The 13,280-nt window shown below is 46.0% G+C and overlaps 1 protein-coding gene across 1 annotated transcript; it reads right to left on the bottom strand.

The window, feature by feature from the left end:
• Positions 1-7,547: 7,547 nt before the first annotated feature.
• LOC125544000 (DEAD-box ATP-dependent RNA helicase 40-like) lies at positions 7,548-12,220 on the bottom strand. The gene is made up of 7 exons (XM_048707525.1): positions 11,603-12,220; positions 11,423-11,491; positions 10,384-10,653; positions 9,958-10,308; positions 9,536-9,813; positions 8,553-8,897; positions 7,548-8,377 (listed from the first exon to the last, which is right to left on the bottom strand). Exons 1-7 carry the CDS (start codon positions 12,041-12,043, stop codon positions 7,687-7,689), a joined length of 2,445 nt encoding a protein of 814 aa, XP_048563482.1. The 5' UTR covers positions 12,044-12,220; the 3' UTR covers positions 7,548-7,686.
• Positions 12,221-13,280: the final 1,060 nt, after the last annotated feature.

Here is a 13,280-nt window from a genome sequence, read left to right as displayed (position 1 = left end):
ACATGGAACTGCCTTCAATGTGTTGCATGTTTGCCACGTGTCCCTCAGATGTGAACCGCCAGGGGCACCTGCGTAATTGCGTTGTGTCGTGCTTTTCCTTATAAATATGTGTCCTCTCATGGTCAAAATCCTTCTTCCACCTCTCCATCTCGTCAAAACCCTAGTGCCTCCGCTAGCTCTCGACGACGCCGGCGACGAAGCGCTTAGCTGCCGCGACTTCACCGACGTCGTCCTCACGCCGGCCGCGGACATTGTCTTCTCCGCCGCCGCCGTAGGTGTCCTCCGTCACCAAGTTAGGGCATGGTGGATCAAACTGCTCGGTATCCTACTCTTCCCATCTAGCAGTTCATTGTGTGGTAATTAAAATCTCACCTTTTACCGTTTTTTGATCTAATCGATTCATCCTTGTTCACCAAAAGTGGTTCCTGTGACTACAAACTTGGATCTATCTAGTTCTGCATCTCATACTGTGCCTAGCATCTTCACTTATGCATCTAAACTAGTTAGATTCCTCACTTGTACCTATTCTTGGATTCGTACAAATCTGGAACCAACTTCAAACACATAAGTGAATGTCTTCACGTTATGAGGTCAATGTCTTCAAACTGATTTATCTTCAAAATCTTCTGAGAATGCATATGACCTCTTCCCCTTCCCTCGTATCTTTACTGCTGTCACAGGTACATGACCGTGGGAGAATCCCTTGGTTCTCATAGTATGCATTCATTTGCAGAATTCTTACAGCATCATATCAACTCTCCCGAAGCCAGTTCTTGTCTGACCAAGAAGCCTTTGTCAGTGTTGAGGCCATACAGTTTCAACTTCATGGCTTCGCAAAAGTCAATGAGGAAGGGCGGCAGACAGCGCCGCGGGGAAACATCAAAGGATTTGCCAGCTGATCTGCATGAACTGTACAAAACTGATCCTGAAGAAACCTATAATGAACGCAAAAATTGAATCCAATGGATTCGAAGATATTGGGGCGAGCAATGGTTTAAGTACAGATTCGTCACCAAGGAGTATGCTGAGAAGAATGCTATCAAGCGTCCCTGAGGAGATATTCTCTATAAAAATCTTCAACCCAAGACTAGAACTGAAGCCATTGCTCAGGGTTTCTTCCCCTACATGGTCCATGGACCTCAACCTACTGATGCTCATCCCACATCTCTGCTATGGTGTCGGGATGACAATCTGTTCAAGCGCAACTTTCAGTTTGCCAAGAACTCGGCCAAGGAGAATAAGAAATCTTGGGGATTAGAATTCAATCCTGGCCCCTCTGCGCCTCGTGCCGATGGCACACGCGAAGCTGAACCAAATCTGGTTGGGCCCTTCTATGACTTAGAAGGTCTCATCACTCATATCAGGGTTCAAGGGGCAGATGTGGATCGACCTGCAGATGACGCCGACTCTGATGAAGCACCTGCACCTCCGAAGCCGGAGAAGCAGAAGAAACCCAAGGCTCCGAAGCCTTCCTCTCCACCAAAAGCTTCACGAGTGAAGCCCTTGGCCACCGCTCCACCTGCACCAAGTGTACAGTCTGAAGATCTCTCTCGCGTCTCCAAGACCGAGATGAAGAAGAAGAAGCCTATGCACTCCTCCAGTCCTGCTCTGACCCCTACTGCCATTCTGAGAAATGAGGCCATTGATCTGTCAAGTGACGACGATCTTACCAATGATGCTCTTGAGTTGTTGATTAAGAGCAAGCAGTAGGCGGAAATCTTCAATGATCTTCCCCTCTTCGATGTTGAGATTCTGAACAAGTTCATCGATGACTGGTTTGACAATCTAGAACTCAGTTTTGACGATCTACAACTTCCAATTGCCTCAGCGTCTCCTTCAACGGCGCCATTGCTTCTGAGTTAGCTCTTGCTCGGAAAATTGTTGAGCTGAAGCACAAGATTGATTTTGAAAAGGCTCAGTTCAAGAAGCATATGGCCAGGCTCAGTGTGAAGGATGTGCAGAACTTCAAGATCATGATACACGAGCTCAAGGAAGCATTTCTCAAGAAACGTGATGAAGCCCAAGGTTCTCGTGGGCGCATGAAGAATCTTGCTGCCAAATGTGTTCAAGGCTACAATGAAGCTGAAAAGCGCAAGGCCTTGGGGCGACCAGGCATTGACCCCAAAATGGCTGCCAAGAAAAAGAAGAAGCCAGCTGTGGCAGAACCAGAAGCATCAAGGCAGGAAAAACCTCGCATTGTCTTCCCAGCCAGTATGACAGGCTCGAAGCCTAAGGTCCCCATAGTGGCTTCAGAATTCAAGAAAACTAGAGCAGCTGAAGCCGAAGCCAGAAAGCGCAAGACCAAAGCCACCGCTGATGATGCTCCCCCAACCAAGAAAAGGAAAACAAAGAAGAGAGACCGGGATGCTTCCACAGAGCCCCTTATTGTCGAGCCCATTTCTGTTGCTTGTCCTGAATCCACACAACAAGAAAGACATATGATAGTTCATGAGCCTGCTTCCACAGAGGCTCCTGAAGCTGAAGATATTCCAGCTGTTGACCCCACCGCAGCTGAAGACATTGGTCACCACGACAATGTAGCAGATGATGAAGTCCTTCCTCAGATTGAACAAAATGTGGTATCATCGCCTGTGCTCACGCACAGCGAGCTCATCAGCATTGGTCGTCCTCTGACGCCAATTACTCAGGATGCATCGTGGGCTGATCACCCACAACAACAAGACACCCCAAGTACTCCCCAACCACAAGTCACCTCACCAGTGCAAAATGACGATGACTTTGAGGCCCAGCCAACTCCATCTCCACAGGCTTCGCAAAGGACCAAGGCCCCAAGTCACTCTTTCGAGCGTTCTAGAAGGAGAAGTGCACCACTAATCTGTTGCACGTCAAGTGTTCCCAGAAGCCACTCCAACTGTGAACGTCTCTGAGTCTGAAGCCAAAACGGCTGAAGATATTCCGGCTGCATCAGCCGATGATAAAGAAGAACCAAGAGTTGAAGAAGAACGAGTTGCAACTTCCCCAGTCCACCAAGATGGTGCTCCTGAGGAAAATGTGTCCAACCCTCCAGCCACACAAGTGGAGGTTGAAGCTAATGTCACCACCAACAACACTGCTGACAACACTGATGTCGTCATGCCCGAAGCCAATAATGAAGCACCTGAAGCCAATGCTGCACCAAACGTAATCATTCCTCCTGAAGCTATTGTGCCACTTGCAGCCCATGTCAACGAAAATGCCAATGCTCCTGTACCCCCTCCAAGACCTCATATTGTTGAGCTGGCATTTGATCATGGTCAGACTGTTATGGTCCGATGGCCCATTCTGGTTCCTTCACCTGCTGCGGGTGCACAATTTGACTATCATGTCGAGCACAGGCCTCAAGTCCAGAAGCCCAAGCCAAGACTTCCAAGATTCCCAGGCACTGCAACCTCACCTAGGGTCTTCAATGTGAATGGCTTCGTGGCACATAACACCTTCTTCAACAGCGCCAAGAACCCATACTCCAAACCTCGCATTTCATCAGATCGGTTCTGGAGCTGTCAGTAGCGCAGCTACTATTCATGTGTCTTACTCTTATACAATCAAGGGCACATATTTCCACATATGCGTCTCGACACTGAAGCTATAGCTGGCATGCCCTGTCTAGAAGAAGCGTTGGATTGTTTCAGAGACGCTGGCCTCCTGCAATTTGTTACAGACAAGGAACACTGAAATGAAGAGCTTCTATTACAGTTTTATGCAACTCTTCACATTCGCGGCTACAATAGGGATCCAAAGACTTGGGTCCTTGAGTGGATGACAGGCAATGTCCATCATGAAGCCAAAGCTCTTGATATCATTGAGCTCACAGCCATGCCCACTCCTGGTGAATACTATGAACCAGGTTGTCAACAACACCAGAATGCTTTGGAGAGCATTTTTCAGAAGCCCAAGCCCAACATGATCCAGATGCTCGGTATGATGAAGCCTTTGCCTCCAGATGCTGAATATCCTCAGACGTTCTTTGTTGAAGACCTTGAGTATCTGCCACGCACCATCTACCACATCATACGGCGATCTCTCTGGCCTATCAAAGGACACTGCTGAAGAAGATCTTCAAGACGATGGCTTCATAGGAAGATTCAAGTTTGACTCCACTCCTCCAAGGAATGCTCACTTGCGTCGGACTCCCTCCCCTCAAGACTCTGACTATTCTTCCTCAGCTGCCACGGTGAATGGCAGAGTTATCGATGATCAAGATGATGCCACTTCACCACCCCCACCTTCAACGCGTCTCAACACTGCACCAAGTTCTTCTGCACCACCGGACCTCAACGACGACCCTGCTGCTTCGCCTGCACCTCATGTGAGCGAGTAGAAGCTCTATGTCTTCAAACCTTTTTGGTCCTTACTGACAAAAGGGGGAGAAGCATATGAGTTGATAGTCTTCAAGCGGGTCCATATGGGTGGTTGCTTTACTTTTTGCTACTTTTGCCAAGTGCTTACAACTCTCGCTTTTTGATACATTTGGTTCTTTGAGTTGTAACACTTAAACTTGATGGTCGTCTGCTACTTATTTGTTATTCTGTGATGCGATGATAAATTCCGCATGTGTGATGATAACTTTCGCACTTAGGTCATTTTGCAGACGTCCATTTTTCATTATGCATGTCATTATCTTCGCTATATCAAATCACGCATGATGAATTGTCATCATAAGTTGAAGAGGATCTCCACAAGTACAACCTGCCATGTGCATTTGCATTCAAAAGCAAAATACTTATATGCACATCTTCAGGGGGAGCCTTTCTGCTACTTACGAAGACAATACTTAAATCCTTTACAATTTCACATATTTCTATCCCCGTTGAAAACTTCAACCAGTTTGTCATCAATCACCAAAAAGGGGGAGATTGTAAGTGCATCTAGTGCCACCCCTAGTTGGTTTTGGAGTATTAACGACAAACCTGGTTGAGGGACTAATGTGTTTCTGAGAATTGCAGGATAACACAGGTAGAAGTCCCTCATTGATTCGGTTTTCCTACCAGAGATGACCCCTAAAAATGTATGAAGACATTGAAGTCAAAGGTGGTATGTGAAGACATTCACATTGAAGACTATGACAAGAGAAGACATCGCGTGAAGACTATGGAGCGCGAAGACTTAGTTGTTTTGTCGTTCTTTTTCTTCTTTGTTGAGTCATAAGAACCACCGTACTGTTAAGTGGGGTCCAAGTAAACTAGTCAGAATGACTTAAGTGATGCTTAACCAAAATCCTATGTCTTCGAGCGAAGACAATGAGAGCAAATCTTATCCAGAGCTGGATAAGTCAGCTTTGCTCGTAGTTCAAGTAAAGTTGTCGTGTGTGTTTGAAATCTGACCGTTGGAACACGTGTCAGTTCCTTAATGACCCAGGGTCATTTCGGACAAATCAGGTTGGGTTGCCTAGTGGCTATAAATAGCCCACCCCCTACACCATAAATTGGTTGACTGCTCAGAGTTAGTGCACGGCTGTTGTCGTTTGAGAGCAACCCACCTCGAAGCCTTTGAGAGAGAAATCCTTGCGAGGACAAAGCCCTAAATACCCAGAGCCAAAGAGTGTTAGGCATCACTTAAGTCTTCTTGTATGTGTGATCTGAAGACTTATTACACTTGAGGACTGTGAATCCTCCAGCCGGTTAGGCGTCGCGTTCTGAGCATCCAAGAGTCATTGTGGATCACCGGTGAACGAAGTCTGTGAACGTTTGGAAGTCTACCTTGAAGACTTACCAGAGTAATTGGACGAGGACTGGGTGTCCTTAGCTCAAGGGGAATAAGGTGAAGACGCGGTCTTCTGAGTTGAATCTCAGCCTCCCTAACCAGACGTACAGTTGTCACAGCAACTGGAACTGGTCCAACAAATCATTGTCTTCAACGAGCCACTGGTTCTATCCTTCCCATCTCTTTATTTGCAGATTGGTCCTTGTGAAGTCATTGCCTGCTTGCATTATCTATTTGTCTTCACTGTGTGACTGCTGTTCTGATTGGCTTCATACTATCTTCCATCCTGATCTATACTGCCTAGCTGCTATTAGTCTTTGTGCTTTTATTTCATTGAATACTTGACTATGGCTTGCTTAGTGTAGTCTACCTTCCGCTGCATGGTAATAGGTTTATTTCTATCGTTTGTCTTCGAAACTTCCATGTTTTGAAGACTTTCATAAAAATCGCCTATTCACCCCCCTTCTAGTCGATCACTAGCACTTTCAGTTGTTCGAGCAAAGCCCAACAATTGTCCAAAACAAAATACCATTTTTATCCCTATGCTTGTACATCTCGTTTGTGTAGCAAGTTGTCAAGTTTAAAGTTTCACATTGAAACTTGGGGGGTAAGAAATTCATAGAATAATTTGAACAACAAATACTCACCAACAACAACAAAAATCGGGAGATGAAAGTTTACATGGAAGACATTCCAAGTTTTATGAGAAAGTTCATCTTCCCCTGAATGAAGGAGAAGTTTACAAGATTTTAAGGGATCTCGTAAAGAAAAAATTGCTTTGGAGATGCTCTTTATAAGATGAATTAGGAGGAGTGTGGACGTCTTGAACCCATGGGCATATGAATCCGCCTTTTAAAAGTGCATTTTAAACACGTTTAAAAATGCCAAAAAAAATTCAAAACAAAAAATCCACGCATACATCTTCGCAACATGTGTGTTGGGCACAAAGTTTTGTGAAAAAATCTATTTTTACTTTGCCTCCATGAGAAAGGCAAATTCCAATACTCCTAAATAGCGTTTCCGTGACATTTTCCCTTTTTTTGTCTTTTTGGGGCAAAACAAAAAGTTAATTTTTTACGAAACTTTCTGCGCACACATAGAATGTGAAGAAGTATATGCCTGCAACTTTTTATAGAATTTTTGGGCATTTAGAAATGACTTTTCTAAAGTATGTTCATATGCCCATGGGTTCATCCATGTGCTTTTCGAATTAGGAGGCTACTAGGACTTGCCAAGTTGCCATATATTCGTTCACTGCGCCCTTCTAGCCAAGACTCCCTCTGGATCCTATACTTGGGGCAAAATCTTGCGAGAATTCTGCCTTCTTCCTAGATGTACTTCTGCGCCCTTCCAACCAAGACTCCCTCTGGATCCTATATACTTGGACAAGCATTCCGCAGCAAAATCTTACGATAATTCTGCCTTCTTCCCAGAAATCATCGATCTGTCTGCGCACAAAAGTAAGTTGGCAATAATTTCAAGTCCATCGGCAGGCAGGTTGCTTGGACTCTGGTTCATAAATGGCAGGCAACACAGCAAAGCTCCTCCCAAACTACTCCCTCTGTCCCATAATATAATAATGTTTCTCAAACTATGTTAGCTCGATGAGAAAATATGTTCGCTCAAAAAAAACGTTCTTATATTATGAGACAGAAATAATAGTGTTTCAAACCAAAAGCATGCCTGGCAAGATTGCGCGCGGCCTCCGTGGGCAGAAATTAACCAAACCAATTTGGTATGCTATCTGGAAGCACTCAGTGAGGACCATCGAGCCCACACTCTCCAAAGCAGTTGGCCAAATGGCACAATAAATCAACAAAAAGAATTGCTGTTCAAACAAGTCGACATAACAAACAACGATCTTGGACTCTGATTCATAACAAACAGCAAATGAAAGCTCAATGTTACATAACAAACAACAGCTCAATCATAAAAAATTTAACATGGATTGTTCGTAGAATAGCAAATTCATCGTTCAAAGCCTTGTCACTTATCATCACCGTTCTGCACAGCTGCAATTGCGCGAGGGTCATCATCGGCTATCATACCCTCCTCTCCCTCTTCATCTATCATACCTTCCTCTTCATCCTCCCTCTTCTTGCTGCTCACAAAGACTTCCACAGGTTTAGCATCCACCACTGGCTCGCCATTAGGGCTCATTGACCCCCTGCCTCCTTCGCCATTATACACAGGACTATATGGAGCAGACTTGTCATCCTGCTCCTGCAGACTAGGCGACCGATCCAGATCAACCTTTCCCATCTTCCCATCCTCCGCCTGATAGTCATTTGAAGGGTCGACACTGCGGCTCTTGTGGTCATTTGAAGGGTGAGCATTGGGTGAGCTTTTCTTCTCCACTGGGTGGGCAGAGTCAGGACGTGTAGACCCAGAGCCAGCTCTTCTTTCAGTCTTACGTCTAGCGCCAGGGCTACGACTCCTGCTGCGGCTAGCACGACGATTCCTAGTGTAACTCCTGCTCCGGCTCCTGCTCCGGCTCCTGTTCCTGCTCTTGTTTCTGCTCCTGCTCCGGCTCCTGCTCCGACTTCTAGTCCTGCTACGGCTAGCCTGCACATCATGGCGCCGTCTCTTGGGGCTTGGGCTGCGCCTATCACTGTCACTCCTGCTAAGGCTTCTGCTGCGACCTCTAGCAGACCTGCGAGACCCGCCGTAATCATTCCTGCAAACATCAGCAACATTGTAAAGACCATGGTCTTTGGCTCAGGAACACAAACTACCGAACAACGACGACGAAAGAAATTATAATCTCGAATTACTTCGGTTAACACTAACAAGACCCAAACTCTGTTTTCATCAGCAATTGCAGAAAACAAAATGGAAGGGACAGAACGAACCTGCCACGGCCACCATAATCATCCTTTCCACGTCCACCGCGACTACCCTCTAACCTGCCACCATACCTTGAATCCAGTTCAGAGCGTGAACCACCACCCCTCTCAGAGCGGGTTGCCCATTTGTTACGTTTCCTACCACGCCCACCCCGAGAGACCATGTCTAACAGTTCAGGAGGAACATCTTGGTCTGCCCCTTCCAGGATTTTAATTAGGTCGGCAGCATATTTTGAATCCTGATCACACAAAAATGTATAGGCCAAACCAGTGGCACCAGCCCTTCCTGTCCTGCCAATCCTGTGAACATAGTCCTCAACACCAGTGGGGAAGTCATAGTTGATCACAACCCTATGTCAAGAAAGCAAGAGGATAGTGTGAGATCATTTCTGAGATTTGAAGCACTGGTGGTAAAGATCAGAACAATACTGATTTAAACAACAGCTTTCTTCAAGATTATGTGTGTACATTTGCACTAGTTATATGAACTTAAATCCAGAATGATTTCAGCAAATATACAGCTGGACATGCCATGATAATGAATAGCTGCTGAGGCCATATTGACTGCACTTCCTTGTTTAGGGCCTGATTGGTTTAAGCAAAGCCTACCCGGCCAGATAAAATGGCAGCACATATTAAGGAACTAAATTTTGGTAACGACCAAACATTGGTAGCACAGGTTTTGGACATAACCAAAAACACACGCTAACTACTGAAATTTTAGGTATCCTTGTCATGCACATCTGCTACCATGGGTCGCAAGGGCACCATTCTTTAGCCCCATTTAGACATTCATATACTCCCTCTGTCCCAAAATAAGTGTCTCAAGCTTAGTACAACTTTGTACTAAAGTTAGTACAAAGTTGAGACACTTACTTTGGGACGGAGGGAGTAGTTACAAGTGGAATTAGCATGATTGTATGTCATATAAATACATGAAGCAGCACCTATATAGCAATAAAATCATTAGAATAATATTATTGATTAACCTGATATCTTTGATGTCTAAACCTCGTGCCGCAACATCTGTAGCTACCAAAATAGGAGATCGTCCAGATCTAAATTGACTCAGGACCTTCTCTCTTTCATTCTGAGACTTGTCACCATGAATGGCAGCCGCTCCAAATTGCCTATTGAGTGTCCTTGATAGTTGGTCGCACATTCTCTTGGTGGTACAGAATATTAGTATCTTGGAACCTGAATCATGGGATCGCAATATTTGCTCCAGACGCCGAAGCTTTTCTGAGGGAGTGACCACCTCCACATGCTGGCAGAGCAACAGGAGCAGAAGACAGGAGCAGAAGACAGAACAGAACAGAACAGAAAATTAAAAGAAATGTACTTCGTGAAAGGAAAAAAAGAAAGATATTTCCAAGTATCATCAGTGCAGTGTACAAAGCAAGTCGCGTACCTGAGTAATAGCTTTATTAGCAACAAGCTCATCCACACTTCCAATGGTCACCTGGACAGGGTGAACAAGAAGCTCATCTGCAATTCTTCGGACTTCCTTGGGCCAAGTAGCAGTGTACATAAGAGTTTGCCGACCAGAAGGTATGTCTCTTACTATTTTTCGTATTTGTGGTTCAAACCCCATATCTAGCATGCGGTCAGCCTCGTCTAGAACAAGGTACGAGACCTGCTTTAGGCTTATTTTCCGCATTTCTAGAATGTCGTTCAACCTTCCAGGTGTTGCAACAACAACATCAACCCCTCTTTCTAAATCTCTTAACTGGGGCCCTTTAGGAGCACCGCCATAAAGGCACTAAGAAGAGACCAAGAACAAAGGATCAAATAATGAACATATAATCCAGAAAGAAGCAAGGCAAAGAAAACTCACCGTAGAAGAAATTCTTGATGATCTGCCAAATTTCACAGCTTCGTCCAAAATCTGTGTTGCGAGCTCTCTGGTAGGTGCCAAAACTAACACTGTTGGGCCAGACCTTGTGCTGTTCTGCATACGCTTTATATGCATAAACCCAGGAAGCAAATACCCGAGAGTTTTTCCAGATCCTGTCTTGGCAATAGCTACAACGTCTTGATTGAGCAAGGCAATTGGCCAGGACTGGGCTTGGATAGGCGTTGGACTTGGGAATCCGGCGCGTTGTATCTGGAAAAAAGAAAGGGGAACGGAAAGCAAAGGCAAACAAAATAAGGACACCAAAAGAATATGGTTAATGTGATGCACCTACATCTGCTACAGCTCCCACTGAAACTCAGTTACTCTAGTAGTGAAAACAACAAAGAATCAACAATGTGCGAAGTCAATTTAAGGCCGTACGGAAGAGAACAGATCCACAAAGTGTGGAAACAGAGCGAAGTAGAAAAGCTCTAACAGAATCCCTGGAGACAGGCTCGCTCAGCCATGGATCGTTCATCCACAGGCCCCTTCCATTGGTCAGGCATCTGGACGCCTGCAGCCTGGGTGAGATCTCCATAGGCCCCAGAAGAGGCCTGCCATCCATGTGAGGAGCCTTTCCCAGGAACCGTACGCGGAGAAACAAATCAGCGTCAGCCGACGTAGATGGCCTTTTAGACCACGGGCAGCCCCCTTAGCAGGGAGCAAGCCGCCTGGGGTGTCCACCCACCCTTGGCAGCTCCATCAACGACATCCGCCCTCAGCCCGTCGAAATTACAGACTGGACGAGGGCGCACGAAGCAGGGTGCGACATTAGCTCCACCTTGGAGCAAATATCGCATCTGCCACAGAGATGTAGATAAGTAACTGACTCGCAAGCGTCCCTGATTTAGAACAATCAATCAAACAGATAAAGATAAAGAAGAGCGCATCCCCGTGATCCAACATGCTGACCCTTATCAAACTCTTTTGGGTTAGTGTTAGACCTTGGGTGATAATTCATCACCAAACTTATGCATACCTCCTTGAGTATATCAAGCGGGATGACACCAGAGTCAAACTCAGTTATGGGAGCCGGCACGTTATCCCCCTGCATCACAGACCAAACAAAAAAAAATAGATACTGAGTAACGAACATGATGAGATGTGTAACACAAGCATGCTATGAGATGTAACACGAGGATAGCTGCGAGATCCTTACGATGACTGTGATCTCATGGCGACGGCGGTATGCTTCAGCTGATGGATCATCAGCTGCGGCTGTAGGGATGATGGTGGCAGCCGGAGGAAGATGGTGATGGGACGACGACGACTTGAAAGAGTCGTGCTCGTCGTGACGGCGCCTGTCGCGGTCGCGGTCGTGGTCCCGGTGTTCACGCCGAGGCGGTGTGCGAGAACGGGAGCGGGAGCGAGATCGGGAACGGTCTCGACGGTCCCGGCCGCGGGCGCGCGGAGGAGGAGGCGGGAGAGGCGGGGGCGGCGGGAGCTGAGCTTCCGGCGGCACGGGCTTCTCGTACTGGGTGACGTTGGTATCCGGATTCCAGTAGTAGAGGTAGCCGGTGGTGCCGTCCACCAGCCCGCGCCACGGCTTCGGCACCGTAGGGTCGTCCGGCGCGTACCGTGGGGCCGCGGTTCCCGACATCGCTGCCGGCAGATCTGGGCCAATACCTGGTCTCCGGCTAGGGCACGCGCGGATTCGCCGGCGGAAGGGCAGGTGCGGTGCGCGGCGGCGGCGGCGAGGCGAGGGGCTATCGCGTTTCTCTTCCTACTTTTTGACCTAATTTTTCGAGTCTACCTCGCCTTTTATTGTGATGTGAAATTTTGCGATGGTCGAGTTCGAAACGAGCTCAAGCCCAGAGAAGCCCAGCTTCGGGTAGGTTGCAAGCGGAGGAGAGCCACCCAATCACCGCGCGTTTGCACCTTGACCAAACACGTGCATAATCATCCTATCCTTAAAAAAACATGCATAATCATCCCCGCAAAAAATTCATGCCACTGCTAGTAAAAAAAAGAACTACTTTTTTGCGGAACCGAAATCACTACTTAAATGGTACCCTCGGGGATTGTTGCTCGTGGCTTCCAAGCGTGACAAGTGGTGGAACGTCGCGTGTCGAGGAGGCTCTCCGCTACGCTCCCCATTCGACACGTGGTGGAAGGAGAGGCGATCACATCAGGTTTTTCGGTTATCACTTTCGTGGTTTCTGATTTTTCTCTTTTCACTCTAGTCCCTGAACATTTAGGTCTTTTAACCAAAATTATTGTTCCTCCGTCCCGTGTTTCTCCTTGCACTGCCGCCTCTTTTCATTGGGTTCGTATGTCACTTTCATCGTTTTTCTCTTGTTGGTTGGTTCTCCAATTTGTTTGATTTCTTTTTTTTTTACTTTATTCCTTATTATATTTTCGAACAAGGACTTTTCTTGGGTAAATTGGGAGGGGTTCTTGCAGTTTTCAACTCAATCAAACATCAACTTAATGTTTATTGAATCGGTTCTTACATCAATCTATGTACAATCTAAAATTACTAACTGGCTGTTTTTTTAGATTTGGTATGTTATCTCATGATGTTTCACTTTGATTTCGTAGATTCAGTGGTAAGATATGTGTTTTTAGATCTACCTTGATGGATTTGTGTATGTTTCTTGTTGTTTGGTATATCTCTTTTTATCGTCATTTCGATGATCAAAAGAGATATACAAGACATTGATGTCTGGTATATCTCAGAGATACCTTTTTCACCAAATTTGGTATTTTGCTTTTCCCCCTTAATTTACTTATTGGTTACAAAACCGTATATTGTCATTTATAGATTAGCTTTTTATGTTCTTGCATCTAAGTGATGCGTCCATTTTGCATCATATTTTTTCTACTGTTATTTATAG

This window comes from Triticum urartu, chromosome 3 (genome assembly GCF_003073215.2).
Source record: "Triticum urartu cultivar G1812 chromosome 3, Tu2.1, whole genome shotgun sequence".
Lineage (NCBI taxonomy): Eukaryota > Viridiplantae > Streptophyta > Magnoliopsida > Poales > Poaceae > Triticum > Triticum urartu.
This window is presented reverse-complemented; position numbering and strand designations above follow the sequence as displayed.